Source organism: Stegostoma tigrinum, chromosome 4 (assembly GCF_030684315.1).
Source record: "Stegostoma tigrinum isolate sSteTig4 chromosome 4, sSteTig4.hap1, whole genome shotgun sequence".
Lineage (NCBI taxonomy): Eukaryota > Metazoa > Chordata > Chondrichthyes > Orectolobiformes > Stegostomatidae > Stegostoma > Stegostoma tigrinum.
In genome coordinates, this window is record NC_081357.1 from 111,398,055 (window position 1) to 111,414,946 (window position 16,892).

General features: G+C 41.5%; 1 protein-coding gene across 2 annotated transcripts in view; it reads left to right on the forward strand.

Moving 5' to 3' along the window:
- Positions 1-10,549: 10,549 nt before the first annotated feature.
- Positions 10,550-16,892, forward strand: part of allc (allantoicase) — a 28,541-nt gene continuing 22,198 nt past the window's right edge. Inside the window, exons 1-3 of one of the 2 annotated variants that reach the window (XM_048531817.2) lie at positions 10,550-10,852; positions 12,185-12,353; positions 16,759-16,809. In XM_048531817.2, the coding sequence (XP_048387774.1) occupies positions 12,264-12,353; positions 16,759-16,809 (141 nt within the window). In that variant the 5' untranslated portion in view covers positions 10,550-10,852; positions 12,185-12,263. Of the gene's footprint in view, positions 10,987-12,184; positions 12,354-16,758; positions 16,810-16,892 lie in introns of both variants that reach the window. The other variant, XM_048531815.2, reaches the window with a different exon arrangement.

Genomic DNA, 16,892 nt, shown 5'->3' on the forward strand with positions numbered 1-16,892 from the left:
AAACCAGAGTTAATGTTTCATTCTTCGGAACTGATTGTAGCTAGGAAAATGTTGATATATATGCTGAAGATGGGGTGGGAGGGAGGGAGCAGGAATAAATGATCATTAGAGATGGAGCCCAGAGAGAGACGAGTGCAGTAGTGCAGACAAAGGAATGGGTGATGGTCAAACTGGTAGAATGAATAGCTGCTGATTGGGCCCATTAGTGGGTGACAATGGGTTGGTTGTGGTAGTAGTTCATGTGAGTCGAAGCCTGATGCGTGGGGTTGAGGCAAGGATATGGAAGACGGTGTTCAAGCCCTAAAATTAATGAACTTGACACTGACCGCTGAAGGCTGCAGGGTCACCAAGTGGAAGATGACATCCTGTCTTCCATTTTGAATTTCACTTTGCTGGACAACTGCAGCAGGCCCAAGACAGAGACTGGGTGACTGCTTTGCAGAATAACAATGTTCTGTCCGTAAAATGACCCTGAACTTCCAATCGCTGTCCACTTCGCTGTGTTCTCTGGCCAGCATCTCTGTGACAGGCTAAACTCTGGGGCAAAAAACAAAGTTGCTGGAAAAGCTCAGCAGGTCTGGCAGCATCTGAGAAGGAGAAAACTGAGTTAACGTTTCGGGCCCGGTGACCATTCGTCAGAACTCTGGGGTACTGACTTGTGCCGGCTCTCAGACACCTTCTCCTATCGCTCCCCAGACTGTGATGCCATCATCAAGCATCAGAACATTGTATCCACAATGGTTCATAATTTCATTTCGTTTTGACATGCCCCCTCTGTCACCTGCAAACTCACAGCTCCCTAATCCCATACTGTCTGCTTCTCCTTCCTTCCCAAAATCCACAAACCGGGTGATGTCATGGTGATACCCTGAAAGTGGCAGAATTGGCAGCTAATGATCCTTTGGATGTGGATGCCAGTGGGTAGTAACTGGGGACCAGGCATATCTTTTCAGTCTTGTGGGAAGGATACCAAAGGGTCAGGGCAAAAATGCAGAAGAGTGGTGATACATGAGATACATATTCCCTTGCCCTTCCTTGTCACCCTTCTGCAAGAACTTTTCCTTGCAGGACATCCTGGTCCACTGCTCCCCACAACTCCAACACCTCTCCACACCCCATGGCACCTTCCCATGCAATCGTAGAAGGTGTCACTTCTGGTTATTTACTTCCTCCCTACTCAGTATCCAAGGCCCCAGACAAACCAATGATTTACCGGCAGTTTACTTAATGAATTCTGCTAAATTTGTTACTCAAAATGTAGTCTCCTCTACACTAGGGAGATGAAATGCAGATTGGACAGCCGCTTTGTAGAACATCTGTATCCTGCCCGCAAAAATAACCTTGACCTTCTGGTTGCCTGTCACTTCAACGCACCACCATGTTCCCTGGCCAACATCTGTGTCTTGGGCTCGCTGCAGTGCTCCGGCAAAGCTAAATGCAGACTGGAAAAACAGCATCTCATTTTCTGCTTGGTGACCCTACAGCCTCAGGTCTTTATTGAGTTAAATAATTTTAGAATCTGAGCACCTCCTCCCATGTCCTTGCCACACACCAAGCCTTACATTACATTATCAGCTATTAATGGTTTCCATTAACAGTTACTGATTCTCCCAGAGTGACCATTACCCATTCTTTTGTCTGCCCAATTGCTGTTCTTTCTTTCTTTCTAGGCTCCACCTTCACTTAACATTGTCTTGTTGCCCCCTCTCTCGCCTCTGCCACTCCATTTTGGGCATATATACCAACACCTTCCTAGCTACAATCAGTTCCGAAGAAGGGTCACTAAATCCAAAATGTAAACGCTGCTTTCTCTCTACAGATGTTATGAGACCTAATGAGATTCTCCAGAAATTTTTGCTCTTGTAGCTTTTATTATGTTTCTTTACTCGAAATTGGAAATGAACCCATGTTATTCCTGTAGATTTTACAGTTTGTATTATTGTTTAGTTTTTATTTCATTGACAATTTAAAGAAAGACTGAGGGTCTGTAAATTTATGAATGGCTGTCACACAATGGATACAAACAGAATATTTCCTTCTTGAGGAAGAGCAAAACCAGAGGCCAACATTGTAAGATAGCCGCCATAATATCCAACTCAGAAGAAACCTTTTCACCAAAAAAGGGTCAGAATGAGGAACTCTGTATCATGCACAATGTGTGAATCATATAGAATCACTGCAGTGTGGAAACAGGCCATTTGGCCCAACAAGTCCACACTGTCCCTCCTGAAGATCATTCCCCTGTATTTCCCACATATAACCCACACATCCCTGGACACAACAGGCAATTTAGCTTGGCCAATCCATCTAGTCTGGATATCTTTGGACTGTGGGAGGAAACTGGAGCAGCTGGAGGAAACCCATGCAGACACAGGGAGACTGGGCAAGCTCCACACAGACAGTTACCTGAGGGTGGAATTGAACCTGAGTACCCAGTGCTGTAAGACAGTAGTGCTGAGCCACGGTGCCTCCCCAAATAGTATAACTATATTTAAAGGTAAGCTAGACAAACATAGGAGGGTAAAATGAATATATAGTTCCAATGATAGACAAAAAAAGGATACAAAGGGGCTTAGAACAAAGATCAATACAACACAGCAACAGGCCCCTTTGCCCCTTCAAGTCTGTGCCAACACATTTTGGCCTTCCATGCTAAAACTGTCTTCTGTTTTAAATGAACCATAACAACAGCATCAAGTGTTTGGCTGAAAAGCCTATTTTACTGGGTATCTTTTCTGCTCCTGTACAATACTCCGATATTTTATGCTTGATAAAACGTCACATTGTCTCTTGAATTCCTTCAGACATGCAATGTCCTCGCTTATGTCACTGAAATGAATGTATGTGCAGCAAACAGTTCAGAAGTTAATGGCACATTTGTCTCAATTGCAAAAGGGTTTGCATATAGGAGCAAAGAAGTTTTCCTTCAGTTGTGGAAAAGATTCATGAGGAAGCGCCTGCAGTATTGTGTGCAGTTCTGGTCCCTGTAGCTAAGAAAGAATAGAGGGAGTGCAGTGGAGGTTCCCCAGGTTGATTTCTGGGATGGTGGTCTATCCTACGAGGAAACTAGTGTTGTATTCTCAGTTATTTAGAAGAATCAAAGGCGATCTCATTGAAGCTTACAAAATTTTTAAAAAGATAGACAGAGTATATGCAGAAATGGTGTTTCCCCTAGAACAAGGAAACACAATCTCAGAATAAAAAACATGTTTAACTTTGGTGGAAATTCTTCGCTCAAAGGATGGTGAATTTTTCAAGTTCACTTCATAGAAACATATAAATTAGGAACAGGAATAGGCCAGTCAGCCCTTCCTACTTGTTCCACCATTTAAGATGATCATGACTGATCATTCAACTCAGTACCTTGTTCCTGCTTTCTCCCCATTCTCTTTGATCACATGACAACTTAAAATTATATCAAACTCCTTTTTGAAAATATTCACTATTTTGGCCTCAACTGCTTTCTACTGCAGGGTTCCATGGAAACTCAGCCAATGAATTAGTTTAAATCAGAGATTGATAGATTTCTAGTCACTAATGACATCAAGGGAAATGAAGATAATGCTGGGAATATGGCTTTGAGGTAAATAGTGAATGATGAACTGGAACAGCAAAGTGGGCTTATGATGGGCTGAATGGCATACACCTATATTCATTTATTTTCATGACATTTGTACATTCACCTAACAGCAATTACCTGTTGTATTTGGTGACTCCCATTCTTAGGTTATTCATATACCAACAATGTTGATGTTACTTCTCCTTATTACTTACTTCTCCTTACTTCTCGCATCTGAAACTCATAAACCTTTCCTTTGCTAAAGTTACTGGCAAGAATCGCGATCGCAAGGCAGTGCCAAAAATCTCTCTTCATCCTCGACGGTTATAAACCCAACACTGCACAATGTTATTACTACTACGATACCTGAGGACGAAAGTACTTTTCACATACACATGGAGCAAGAAAGGTTCTAATGAAAGGTCTTCAACCTTAACTGTCAGCCTGATTCTAATTCTTACAGATGTTGACAGGTTTGCTGAGTGTTTTCCATGTTTTTCTGCTTTAAATTCATATTTCCAGAATCTGTACTTTTTTTATCTTTGACTTGTGTGTGTGACTTCCCTTAAGCCTGAAATGGTCTGGTGTCGATAAATACAGCCAGCTTTTTGGCCTTACTTAAACAGTCTGGTTGAGCCAACAATATCAAATTTATTGCATCACCCCAACTACTTACAGATTACAGGAATATGATTAGCATGATTATTATAGAGACTAGTAGGAAGACATTAACCTTCTGTATGTCTTATCCCAGCTTCTACTTTACTCTGACCGAGTCCTCATGACATCATCACAGTAGGTGCTGCTAATTGCCTGCAGTTGAGCATTAACCCTTCCAGACCCATACACTTCCCCCAACTTTCTTTGGTACCATACCAGGATTGTCATACATCTGTTCAGATCCTTATGTTATTTTACATTTTACTACCTCATCTCAACTTCTCCACACAAACCACTGAATGTATTTCCCACAATGAGCACCAGGAGTATTTCCTGCACAACTGACAACTGAGTATACTTATAGAGTCATAGAGTCATAGAGATCTGCAGCACAGAAACAGATGCTTCAGTCCAACTGATCCACGCTGGCCAGATATCCTAAATAAACCTAATCCAATTTGCCAGTATTTGGCCCATATCCCTCTAGATCCTTCCTATTCATATACCCATCCAAATGCCTTTTAAATGTTTTAATTGGATCAACTTCCACCACTGTCACTACCCTCTGGCATGAAAAAGTTGCTCCTTAGGTCCCTTTTAAATCTTTCACCTCTCACCTTAAAGCTATGCCCTTTAGCTTTGGACTTCCTAACTCCGTGGAAAAGATCCTGTCTATTTACCTTATCCATGCCCCTCATGATTTTATAAACATCTTTTAGGTCACTCCTCAGCCTCCAATGCTCCAGGAACACAGCAGATTCAGCCTCTTCCTCTAGCTCAAACCCTCCAACCCTGGCAACATCCTTGTAAATCTTTTCAGAACTCTTTCAAGTTTCACAACATCCTTTCCAAGCAGGGCGACCAGGACTGCATGCAATATTCCAAAAGTGGCCTAACCAATGTCCTGTACAACTGCAACATGACCTCCCAACTCTTATACTCAATGAACTGACCAATAAAGGCAAACAAACCAAACACCTTCTTTACTGACCTATCTACTTGCGACTCCATTTTCAAGGATCTATGAATCCGTACTCCTAGGTCTATTTGTTGAGCAACACTCCCCAGGACCTTACCATTAAATGTGTAAGCCCTATGCTGATTCACCTTCCCAAAATGCAGCACCTCACATTTATTTAAATTAAATTCCATCTGCCACCACTCGGTCCATTGGCCCATCTGATCAAGATCCCATTGTTCTCTGACATAACCTTCTTGGATGTCCACTACACCTCTAATTTTGTTGTTATCTGCAAACTACTGACTATACCTCTTATGTTCACATCCAAATCATTTTTATAAATGACAATAAACAGTGGACCCAGCACCGATCCTTGTGGCACACCGCTAGTCACAGGTCTCCAGTCTGAAAAGCAACTCTCCATCACCATCCTCTGCCTTATACCTTTGAGACAGTTCCATATCCACATGGGTAGTTATAGGCAGTTCTCCCTGTATTCCATGTGATATAACCTCACTAACCAGTCTAGCACATGGAATCTTGTCAAACACATTACAGATGTACAGATAGATCATGTCCATTGCTCTGTTCTCATCAATCCACACCACTGGTCTCAGTCTGAAGAGCAACCTTCCACCACCACCCTCTGTCTCCCACTTTTGAGCCAGTTCTGTATCCAAATAGCTTGTTCTCCCTGTATTCCATGTGAACTAACCTTGCTAACCAATCTATCGTGAGAAACTTTGTCAAAAGCCTTACTGAAGTACATACAGATCCAATCCACTGCTCTGCCCTCATCAATCCTCTTTGTTACTGCTTTAAAAAACTCAATCAATTTCATGATACATGATTTCTCACGCACAAAGACATGTTGACTAACCCTAATTAGTCCTTGCCTTTCCAAATGCATGTAAATTTTATCCCTCAGGGTACCCTCCAACAACTTGCCCACCACCAATGTCAAGCTGACCAATCTATAGCTCCCTGTCTTTCCCTCTGCCACCACTCAGTCCATTCGCCCATCTGATCAAGATCCCATTGTATCAGTGATAATGGGAACTTTTTGTGCTCCTGAGATGCTGCTGGGCCTGCTGTGTTCATCCAGCCTCACATTTTATTATCTAAGATCCCATTGTACTCCGTTCTTAAATAGTGGTGCTACATTAGCCTACCTCCAGTCTTCTGGCACCTCACCTATAGCTTTAATATAGTTCTCATTTAGTATCTCCCCTATCTCCTGCGATTCCACACATAGATGGCCATGCTGATCTTTAAGGGGCCTTGTTCTCTCCCTAGTTACCTTTTTGTCTTCAATGTGTATTTCCTACACTGAGCTCTGGGAGTATTTCAAACAGAGTGTATTTTCCATAGTGAGCACTGGGAATATTTCACACAATGTGTATTTCCACACTGAACTCTGGGTACATTTCATACAGAGTGTATTTCTCACACTGAACACTGGGAGTATTTCATACAGAGTGTATTTCTCATACTGAACACTGGGAGTATTTCACACAGAATGTATTTCTCACACTGAACACTGGGAGTATTTCACACAGAGTGTATTTCTCACACTGAACACTGGGAGTATTTCATACAGAGTGAATGTTCTACACCAAGTCCTCGGTACATTTCAAATGGAGTCTACTTCTACACTGAACACTGGGAGTATTTCACACAAAGTGTATTTCCCATCCTGTATACTGGGAATATTTCATATATTCTGAGTATTGGGACTATTTCCCAATTCCACGCACTTGGAGGTAGTGAATGCAGTTGCTCAGTTTCCAGGTTAGCTCTGCTAATCAAAGTTACCTAATACTCCATCTTCTGTAATTCTCCCTCTGCAACACTGTCTTGCAATTAATGTTTGACGGTGTTCTACAATTTGAAAGTCATTGTTTCTGGCCCCTCCTCCTGCTCCTCCTGGGTCCCTAACCCACGGGAGCCGCTTTGCCCAGTTCCAGATCAAGCCATGACAGACATCCCTCCCCTTTCCTACCTCTGGGCTGGAGGACAGGCCCTCCATCCAGACATTCCTCACCTCCTGGCATAGACCCTGCTCTTGATACTCCTTGGACAAACCTCACCAGTTCCATTCAAGACAGGCTCCCCACCACCCCCAAACCCCGCACCACCCCCAAACCCCCCCAACCCCCACCACCACCATGGAAATCTCTTTGAATAGAAACCTTGCTTCTCCAAATCAGAGTCTAAGTCCAACTCCCTCCCCAGGATAGACCATCAATGCTCTCCTCCCAACCCTACCAATCCAGGCCAGGGGCTCTCACTCCAGTCTCTCGTAGGGCCGCCCTCTTCCTTCACCCTCACTCCCCACCTCACCCTAGAACAGATCCTAGTTCCCCTTCCCTTCCTCAATCCTGAGACCAACCTGCAGAACCTTATTCCTGAACAGGCCCTCAGTTTCTCCCTCCATTAGGACATACCCTTATTATCCCTTAGCGTTTGCACCTTGGGCCTAATGTTTGCTCACCCACCGTCCCATCCTCTAACCTGGGACAGAACCTCACTATCTCCACATCACACCCCCGGGATAGTCTCTCATTCTCATTCCCACCACCCTAGTGCTGAACCACACTGCTCCGCTCGATCAGTCCCCAGTTTGGGATATTATCGACTGTCAATATCTCCACCCCTGTGGCAGAGACTCACTTTCCCTACACCCCTGGGACAGAATAAAGATTACCCTCTAACCATGAATAGTCTGGCCTCTCCAACACTAATAGACATAATGTTAAAACACACACAAGTCTGCATGCATTAACTCCCTACTGCGAGGGTTTTGGGATGTTAAACCACATCTCACCAAGATCACTGTCGAACCACACATCACCAATATCATTATCAAACCACACCTCACAAATATCACTATCAAACTCCACCTCACCAATATCACTGTCAAACCCAACCTCACCCATATCACTATCAAATTCCACCTCACCAATATCACTATCAAATTCCACCTCACCCATATCACTGTCAAACTCCACCTCACCAATATCACTATCAAACTCCACCTCACCAATATCACTGTCAAACCCCATCTCACCCATATCACTATCAAATTCCACCTCACCCATATCACTATCAAATTCCACCTCACCCATATCACTGTCAAACTCCACCTCACCAATATCACTATCAAACTCCACCTCACCAATATCACTGTCAAATCCCACCTCACTCATATCACTATCAAATTCCACCTCACCCATATCACTATCAAATTCCACCTCACCAATATCACTGTCAAACCCCACCTCACCAATATCACCATCAAACTCCACCTCACCAATATGACTGTCAAACCCCTCCTCACCAATATCACTATCAAACTCCACCTCACCAGTATCACTATCAAACCCCACCTCACCCATATCATTATCAAATTCCACCTCACCCATATCACTATCATACTCCACCTCACCAATAACACTGTCAAACCCCACCTCACCAATATCACTATCAAACTCTACCTCACCGATATCACTGTCAAACCCCACCTCACCCATATCACTATCAAATTCCACCTCACTCATATCACTATCAAACTCCACTTCACCAATATCACTGTCAAACCCCACCTCACCAATATCACTGTTAAATCCCTTACCAATATCACTATCAAACCCCACCTCACCAGTATCACTGTCAAACCCCACCTCACCAGTATCAGTGTCAAACCACACCTCACCAATATCACTATCAAACCACACCTCTCCAATATCACTGTCAAACCCCACCTCACCCATATCACTATCAAATTCCACCTCACCCATATCACTGTCAAACCCCACCTCACCAATATCACTATCAAACTCCAACCCACCAATTTCACTGTCAAACCCCACCTCAGTATCACTGTCAAACCCCACATCACCAATATCACTGTCAAACTCCACCTCACCAATATCACTGTCAAATTCCACCTCACCCATATCACTGGCAAACCCCACCTCACCAATGTCTCTATCAAACTCCAACTCACCAATATCACTATCAAACCCCACCTCACCAGTATCACTGTCAAACCCCACCTCACCAGTATCACTGTCAAACCCCACCTCACCAATATCACTATCAAACTCCACCTCACCAATATCACTGTCAAACTCCACCTCACCAATATCACTATCAAACTTTACCTCACCGATATCACTGTCAAACCCCACCTCACCAGTATCACTGTCAAATCTCACCTCAACAATATCACTATCAAACTCCACATCACCAATATCACTGTCAAACCCCACCTCACCAATATCATTATCAAACCACACCTCACCAATATCACTATCAAAACCCACCTCACCAGTATCAGTGTCAAACCACACCTCACCGATATCACTGTCAAACCACTCCTCACCAATATCACTGTCAAACCCCACCTCACCAACATCACTGTCAAACCCCACCTCAGTATCAGTGTCAAACCACTCCTCACCGATATCACTGTCAAACCACTCCTCACCAATATCACTGTCAAACCCCACCTCACCAACATCACTGTCAAACCCCACCTCAGTATCAGTGTCAAACCACTCCTCACCAGTATCACTGTCAAAATCAATGTCACCAATTCTACTGTTAAACTCCACCTTCCCACTATCACTGTCAACATGTACCAGCCCAACTTGAGGACTATTACTGCATTTCTGTCTGACTGCAACAGATGCACTGCTGCACTGTTAAATTCCAGTAGCCTCTCTAAAGACCTGTTAATTACAACCAGCCCCACCCAAGCACTGCCAAACTCCACCAGTCCAGTGGGAGGACTGACATACTGCATCATCTCTGCTGGATTACTGCCAGATCCCAGCAGCACCCCAGAACACTGTTAAAGTGTGGGAGGTTCACTGGGGTACTCTGTCAAACTCCAGCAGTCCCATTGCAGCACTGTAAAGTCCACTGGCCCCACTGTAGCACTCTCAAGCTACAGCATGGCCCTGTCAAACTCCACCACAGTTTTGTGAAACCCCATGCCTCCCATTCTAGCTTTCCCATCTCACTGCCGCTAATTCCCAAGGCTTAAAAACCCATGGCGATTCTCCCCTCACCTCCTTTGATAATAAAGGAATGAAAAACGGACCCTTTTCCCTCATGCCTAATTCGGCAAAATCTGTTTCTCTTCTTTGTGAAGTGATGCCATTACTTGGAACAGTATTTACCCAATTCTGTTCCTCTTATATTTCTTACACTGGGAAAAAGTTTCAAAACAAATTACTTTTCACACTAGAAATGATTAACATCAAGTGGATCATTGGTCCCCTTTTAAAAAGTGAAGAGTTACCAAAAAAAAACTGTAGCATGACAATTTTTCTCCTTAGACATCAATTTCCATTTAGTGCTGAGTTCCTAATGTTTTAAAGTTCCTTAATTTTTGTCCTATGTTACAAAACTCAGGGATCATGTTATGTACAAAGGTTGAGTTGGGTTTGGTGAGTAAGAATCTGTGCCAAACAGAAAACTGCTACATCTGACAGTTTTAGCTGAAGATCTGCGAAAAAAAGAAGCTGCTCACGTAAAAGGCGGGTGGAAAGGGAATTTAGTTTTATGTATCGAATCACTGCACAAGAAAATAAATCTGATGAAGCTCAGACTTTCAGTCTGTTTCCCATTTTGCACAATTTGCAATGCCTGATGATGCCCAGGTCAGTGACTGCTTGATAATAAGTTCACCCTGCAGATTTACAGTTGGGCTGTTGAACAGAGAACAACATTTTTGCATTTCAAAGCCATTCACTGGAATGCTGAGGCTCTAAACCAGTTCACCAAAGGAAAAGTGGTATGTCAAAAACATAACTTGCACATTCCAAAATAATGTTAGTTTTGAATTGGTATAATTGTAATTTGTATCAATCTGAACAAATTGAAGCATTATAATCAGAATATGTGATGAGATTTTCTTCTTATAAATTTTCAGTGGCCTTTTGACATTTAATGCTATTACTTCTGTTGTTTAGATGTTCAGGAAATTCTAAAATTCTTACTGATTTGGAAAGTTAGGAAGCCCTATTTAAAATTTATTCCAACAGCAATTGCTAAAATGCATAGCTATAAGCCTATGAAAAGCCAATACATTAAATTAATTTTATGCATCACTTAACATGTAAGTAGTGGAAAGATTTAATTATATACAGTACTTTGAGTAATTAGGAAAAAGATGACAAAGTACTGTGCAGCCTTTGATAAACTGATTTGCATTTGGATATCACATTAAAGATGAAAAACATCCTAAGGTACATTAGAAGTAGACATTTTTCCCCAGACTATGAAGAGTAATTAAAAGCTTGATGATGAGTTGGGTTTTTAAATGAGGAGATACATAGACAGCCAGGGCAAATTAGGAAAGGAAGTACAAAAATATGGCAGCAGCATTCAACAGTGAATGAAGGGAGAGAGATATGCACCGAGGTATTGTCGCACAGAAGTAATTTATGGTTGATGTAAAATATACAATAACTCCATATTGATTTCTCTGTCGTTGTCCTTGAAGAAAATTCTAACAGTAAGCAGCTGTTGCAAGCTTCGAGCTAGAAATTCGTTTGTGCTGGCAGGTTGATGTGATGTGAGGATAGGAACAATTTTCATTTTGATGGCTGTTTCCACTGATTCCTTTGAGGTTCCCTAGTTAGTTTACCTGTGGACCACATTTTCCAAATACAGCTGGTCTGCATAAGAATAAACTGAAATGCCTTATGACTGTGGATGAGAGAGCTAGCTCTTTCGTGTCCCTTCCTTGTACTGAAGAGACCCCGAATACCAATGCAATAGGGATAAGGTATTGCAGAGGGTTGCAAGAATATTCTATCATACCTAGCATAAGGATTTGTCATACTGCGCCAATTGCACATATAATGTATTGGATTACAGCAAAATTCTGGATTGTAGAGAAAATGTTTCAATTTTGACATTGTTCTGTACATTGGATTAATTCAAGTTTGGCAACAGAGAAAAAAAGGCTGCTGTTTGTTTTCTTACAGCACTTTCCTTTGTCAAGAATATTTTAATCAGGGAGAAAAAAAAACATGTAGAATTTCATCTGTTAAAACGGATTGAACAATGGCAGCTCGTCCAACTCAGAAAAACATGGAAAATCTTTCGGACTTTGTCCAGTTGAATGACCTGGCTTGTGAAACAACAGGAGCAAAGGTAAGCTCACATTGGTGCTCATGAATTTGACAAGGTCTATATGGAATGTAGAAATAAGTAAGTTATTTTCGATTAAAGGGGCTTCACTTTCCCAAAGTAATGTAAAACCATTGAAATACTTTGGTAGTGCAGGCATTCTTGTTACCTCAGAAAATATGACAATTAGTTAGCACATGATTAAATCACATTGAAAGCCAAAAAAACTACATGTGTTTGTAATTTTGGCTAAGCCACTGGAGAAATACCCTACAATTTTTCACATATTAAGTAAGGTGTTTGATATTTATAGACTATGGGCTCATTTTCATGTCACATATAAAAGGCACCATCTTTGATTATACAGCACACCCATACTTAAGAGTCTCAGTTTTGTTTGTGAATCTTGTTTGGAGAATAACTAGTCTTAAAACTGGTAGGATTCAAAACATTTATTGTTGATGCTCATAGGAATTAACTAAACAGTGATGACTATTACTGACACAATTAAACATACTTTTACAGCAATATTAGATTAATGTCAAGCTCAAGTACATCAAAGGTGCATTAGGCTTCATCAAATTCTACACTATTGCTCCAAAGACTTATTTATACTTGTGCCTAATCAGTGAATTCAAATGTTCCATCACCATTATCTCATTCAATTAGCTTAAATATCCATTCCCTCCATCACTGGCATGTTACAGCAGCACTGTGTACTATTTACTATATTCGCTATAGCAAGTTGTGAAAGGATCTTCAGCAGCACTTTCTAAACCTATGACCTCTACCTTGAAGGATGAGGACATTGAGTGGATGAGAAGGTCATCACTTACAACTATTTTCCAAATTGCACCACCTTGACTCAGGAACATCATAGTAGTCCTACAATGTCAATGCTTTAAAATCATGTAGCTCTCTATTTAACAAACATGTGGTAACAGGTACTGTAACAGTTCAAGAACAGCGATCTCTATCACTTTGTAATGATAATTAGGCATGAACTATATATATGGATTTGGCTGAAACACCATATCTCAAAAACCACTTTATCAAGAAATGAGCCATAGAGTTGCTGTGACAGAATTGGAGGGCTGCATTGATTCCTTGTACTACTCCTTCACTGGCCACATCAAGTTTTAATGTAACTCAAGCATTGATATCGCCAATTCTGTAGGTGTCAACCATATTTATCCAGTGTAGAATCAAGTCAGCCAAGTTTCTGTAGTTAAATAGTAATTAGTTTACCACAAGCGAAACTTACTCCAGAAAATGTACAGATTATTGCCAAGAAGGTAACTGCCCTTCTTGAAATCTAATGAACACACTCAAATCCAAAGAAAATAAGAGCATAAAAACTTTACAAGGTGATATTAAGTACTTTGGCCAAGTGGCAATTAAACTCTGGACAAAAGACTGATTCACAGATTGTCCCAATTGGTGTTCTACAACCAAAGTTGCTTGGAATGTGCAAACTGCTGGCATTAGGGTGATTTCCTGGAACAACAATGATTGGCTCCTGGAAATAGTAAAGTAGGTTCTTAAATCATCTTTAGGATTCCTGCATGAGTGGTGAAGGTGACTTTTATTGGGTTTTCAGCTCACTCATTTGAAGAAGTGGTGCAGGGAAAGAGTGGGAGAGTGGAGTGGGCATTTATTCTTCAGGCAAGTTATTTTGGATCCCCTGGGCTCAAATTTAAGTCGCTTTGTTCAACATTTCAACCTGGGCCATGTAGCCCCTCTCAGACGATCATATAAACTGTATTTTTCTATCCCAAATACCCATTCCTTGTAAATGCAACATTATTGCTGTTGTATCCAGTGAACTTTCCCTTGGAAAGCCTTCTCTGTGCCACTTCTTCAAGTGAGTGAGCTGAAAACCCACTTTATATGTGACATGAAAATGAGCCCATAGTCTATAAATATCAAACACCTTACTATGTGAAAAAGTGTAGGGTATTTCTCCAGTGGCTCAGCCAAAATAACAAACACATGTAGTTTTTTTGGTTTTCAATGGGATTTTCAAACATTCAAAATATACAGGTGCTCACATTTGCATCCAGTCAACATTAGTATACAATATAACAAAGTGTGAAGCTGGATGAACACAGCAGGCCAAGCAGCATCTCAGGAGCACAAGAGCTGACGTTTCGGGCCTAGACCCTTTTGTGCTTTTTGTCAGCTTTTGTGCTCCTGAGATGCTGCTTGGCCTGTTGTGTTCATCCAGCTTCACACTTTGTTATCTTGGATTCTCCAGCATCTGCAGTTCCCATTATCTCTGATCACAACATTAGTATACAGTAATGTTTGAATCACTTATCTTCACAACAGTGTGATAGGGTAATAATTAACAGCAGTGATGTGCTTTTTGTCTGCCGACTGGAGAAACCTGTGCCATCTCTTGCATGGTAGGCCCATTGCTTTAAGTAACTCAAACACTCAATTGGCAGTCTTAAAGAATGCTGAGGTGGCAAGAAAAAAAACCGCACAACCCCCAAAAACAACGAAGTGCAAACAACTCATTACGGATTTGCTGGTGAGGCTGCCCATGGGTATTCCAGATGTGAACTAGATTGGAATGGAAGCTAGACAATGGTGAGGTCTACACTTGCCAACCTCTGGCCATTCTGCCACCAAACCTGCCCAAGGCAAGGGTATTTAATTAACCAACAATGTTATTTCCTGCAGAGAAGGAGGACATTCATCCCTTCGGTCCCCAGAATGTGAAAATATCCATTTTGGCAGAAAGCATAAGAAAGAAGTATATTGTCTAAGTGGTGAGAGGCTGCAAATGCATGGATTATACAAGGTTAATATGCAGGTTCCACATAAAATATCAGGAATGTTAATAGAAATTATGATTTATTATGAGAAGAATTGATACAAAGAGGCGGGAAGTTATGTTTCGGTTATACAGGGTTTTGGTGAGACTGTACCTGGAGCACCGTGTACATTCCTGATTACCATAATTACAGAAGGATGTTAATGTGTTTGAAATAGTTCAAAGAAGGCTTACCAGGCTAATGCCTGGAATGAAATGATTACCTTATGAGGAAGAGCTAGACTGGCAAAAGCTGTATTCTCTGGAGTTCAGAAGATTCAGAGGCAACTTAATTGAAACACATAAGGTCCTGAGGGAAATTGCTTGGACAGATATCAACAGGGTGTTTTCTCTTTTGGGGGAACCGAGAACTAGTTTGAAAGTATGGTGCTCCCATTTGGTGTGGCACAGTGGCTAGCGGTGGTGCCTCACAGTGCCAGGGACCTGGGCGCAATTCTACACTCAGCTGTCCATCTGTGTGGAGTTTGTGCATTCTCCCTGCACTTGTGTGGGTTTCCTCTGGGTGGCTCCAGTTTCTTCCCACAGTTTAAAGATGTGCAGATTAGGTGGATTAAGCATGCTGTAGTGTCCAGGGATGACATCTATTTCAGGATCAGGAGACATATTCAGAGGGCTGTGGGTCTATGGAATTCCCTTCCTCAAAGTCAGTGGATGCAGAATCCTTAAATATTTTTAAGGCAGAGAGGGTGAATTAACATTAACAACTATTCACCCTCCCAGCCTGATCATTAGCAACGCCTTTGTCTCTCCAACAGTCTTTCTCTCTCTTTGGGCTCTATCCTGTCATTTACTCCCTACCCCACCCACCTCCCTATTTTCTGCATATAAACTGACGTTTTCCCAGCCATTATCAGTTATGAGGAAGGGTCACTGGACCCGAAACATTAATTCTGTTTTCTCCTTCACAGATGCTGCCAGACCTGCTGAGCTTTTCCAGTAATTTTGTTTTTGTTCCTGATTTACAGCATCTGCAGTTCTTTTGGTTTTTATTCACTGGCACTTACGGACTTGGGGAGCTCTCTTGCTCCCTCTGGTGCCTTCTTTACAAAAGTGCAAAAACTCCATCCATCACAATTTCTAATCTATAGAACACCCTTTTGTTAAAATGGCTAATGTTACACTCTGATAAATTTGGCAATGATAACTTGTATGATACCAATAATAGCTATATTAGTTAAGTAATTAATCTTCTTAGTTGTGTTATCAAATATAAGTCAGGATTTACTTTGTTTCTGGTGGTTTTAGAGTTAACTTGCCTTTTTTGAAATTAAAGAAACGTTTGATGGATATTTGCTTCCCAATGTATTCTCCATGCACTCTATGTACCACCCACTCCCCATTTCTCTCACTTTTATTCACAATTGTGGGATATTGGTTTTGAAAAAGGTAATGTTCACGTTGTTCTGATGCCTTGCTCTAGAATTTGTGAACACTGTCGGGTGTCATGATCACACATATATTCTTTCACTACCTGTAAGAACTGTGTATTCTACTCAGCATCTGTGTTTACTCATACCAATGGAAAATTAACACATGGAGGACCATGGGAAAAGACTAATTTTCTTTCTAAACCTATTTACTTTTCAGATCCTGTTTGCAACAGATGATTGGTTTGCAGCTGCAGAGAATCTTTTGAAGGTCAGCTGGATGGTTTAATTAATTTGCAAGTGGTGAATTGGGCAGTAAATTGAAATGGTCCATCTATATTTTTGCATACCACA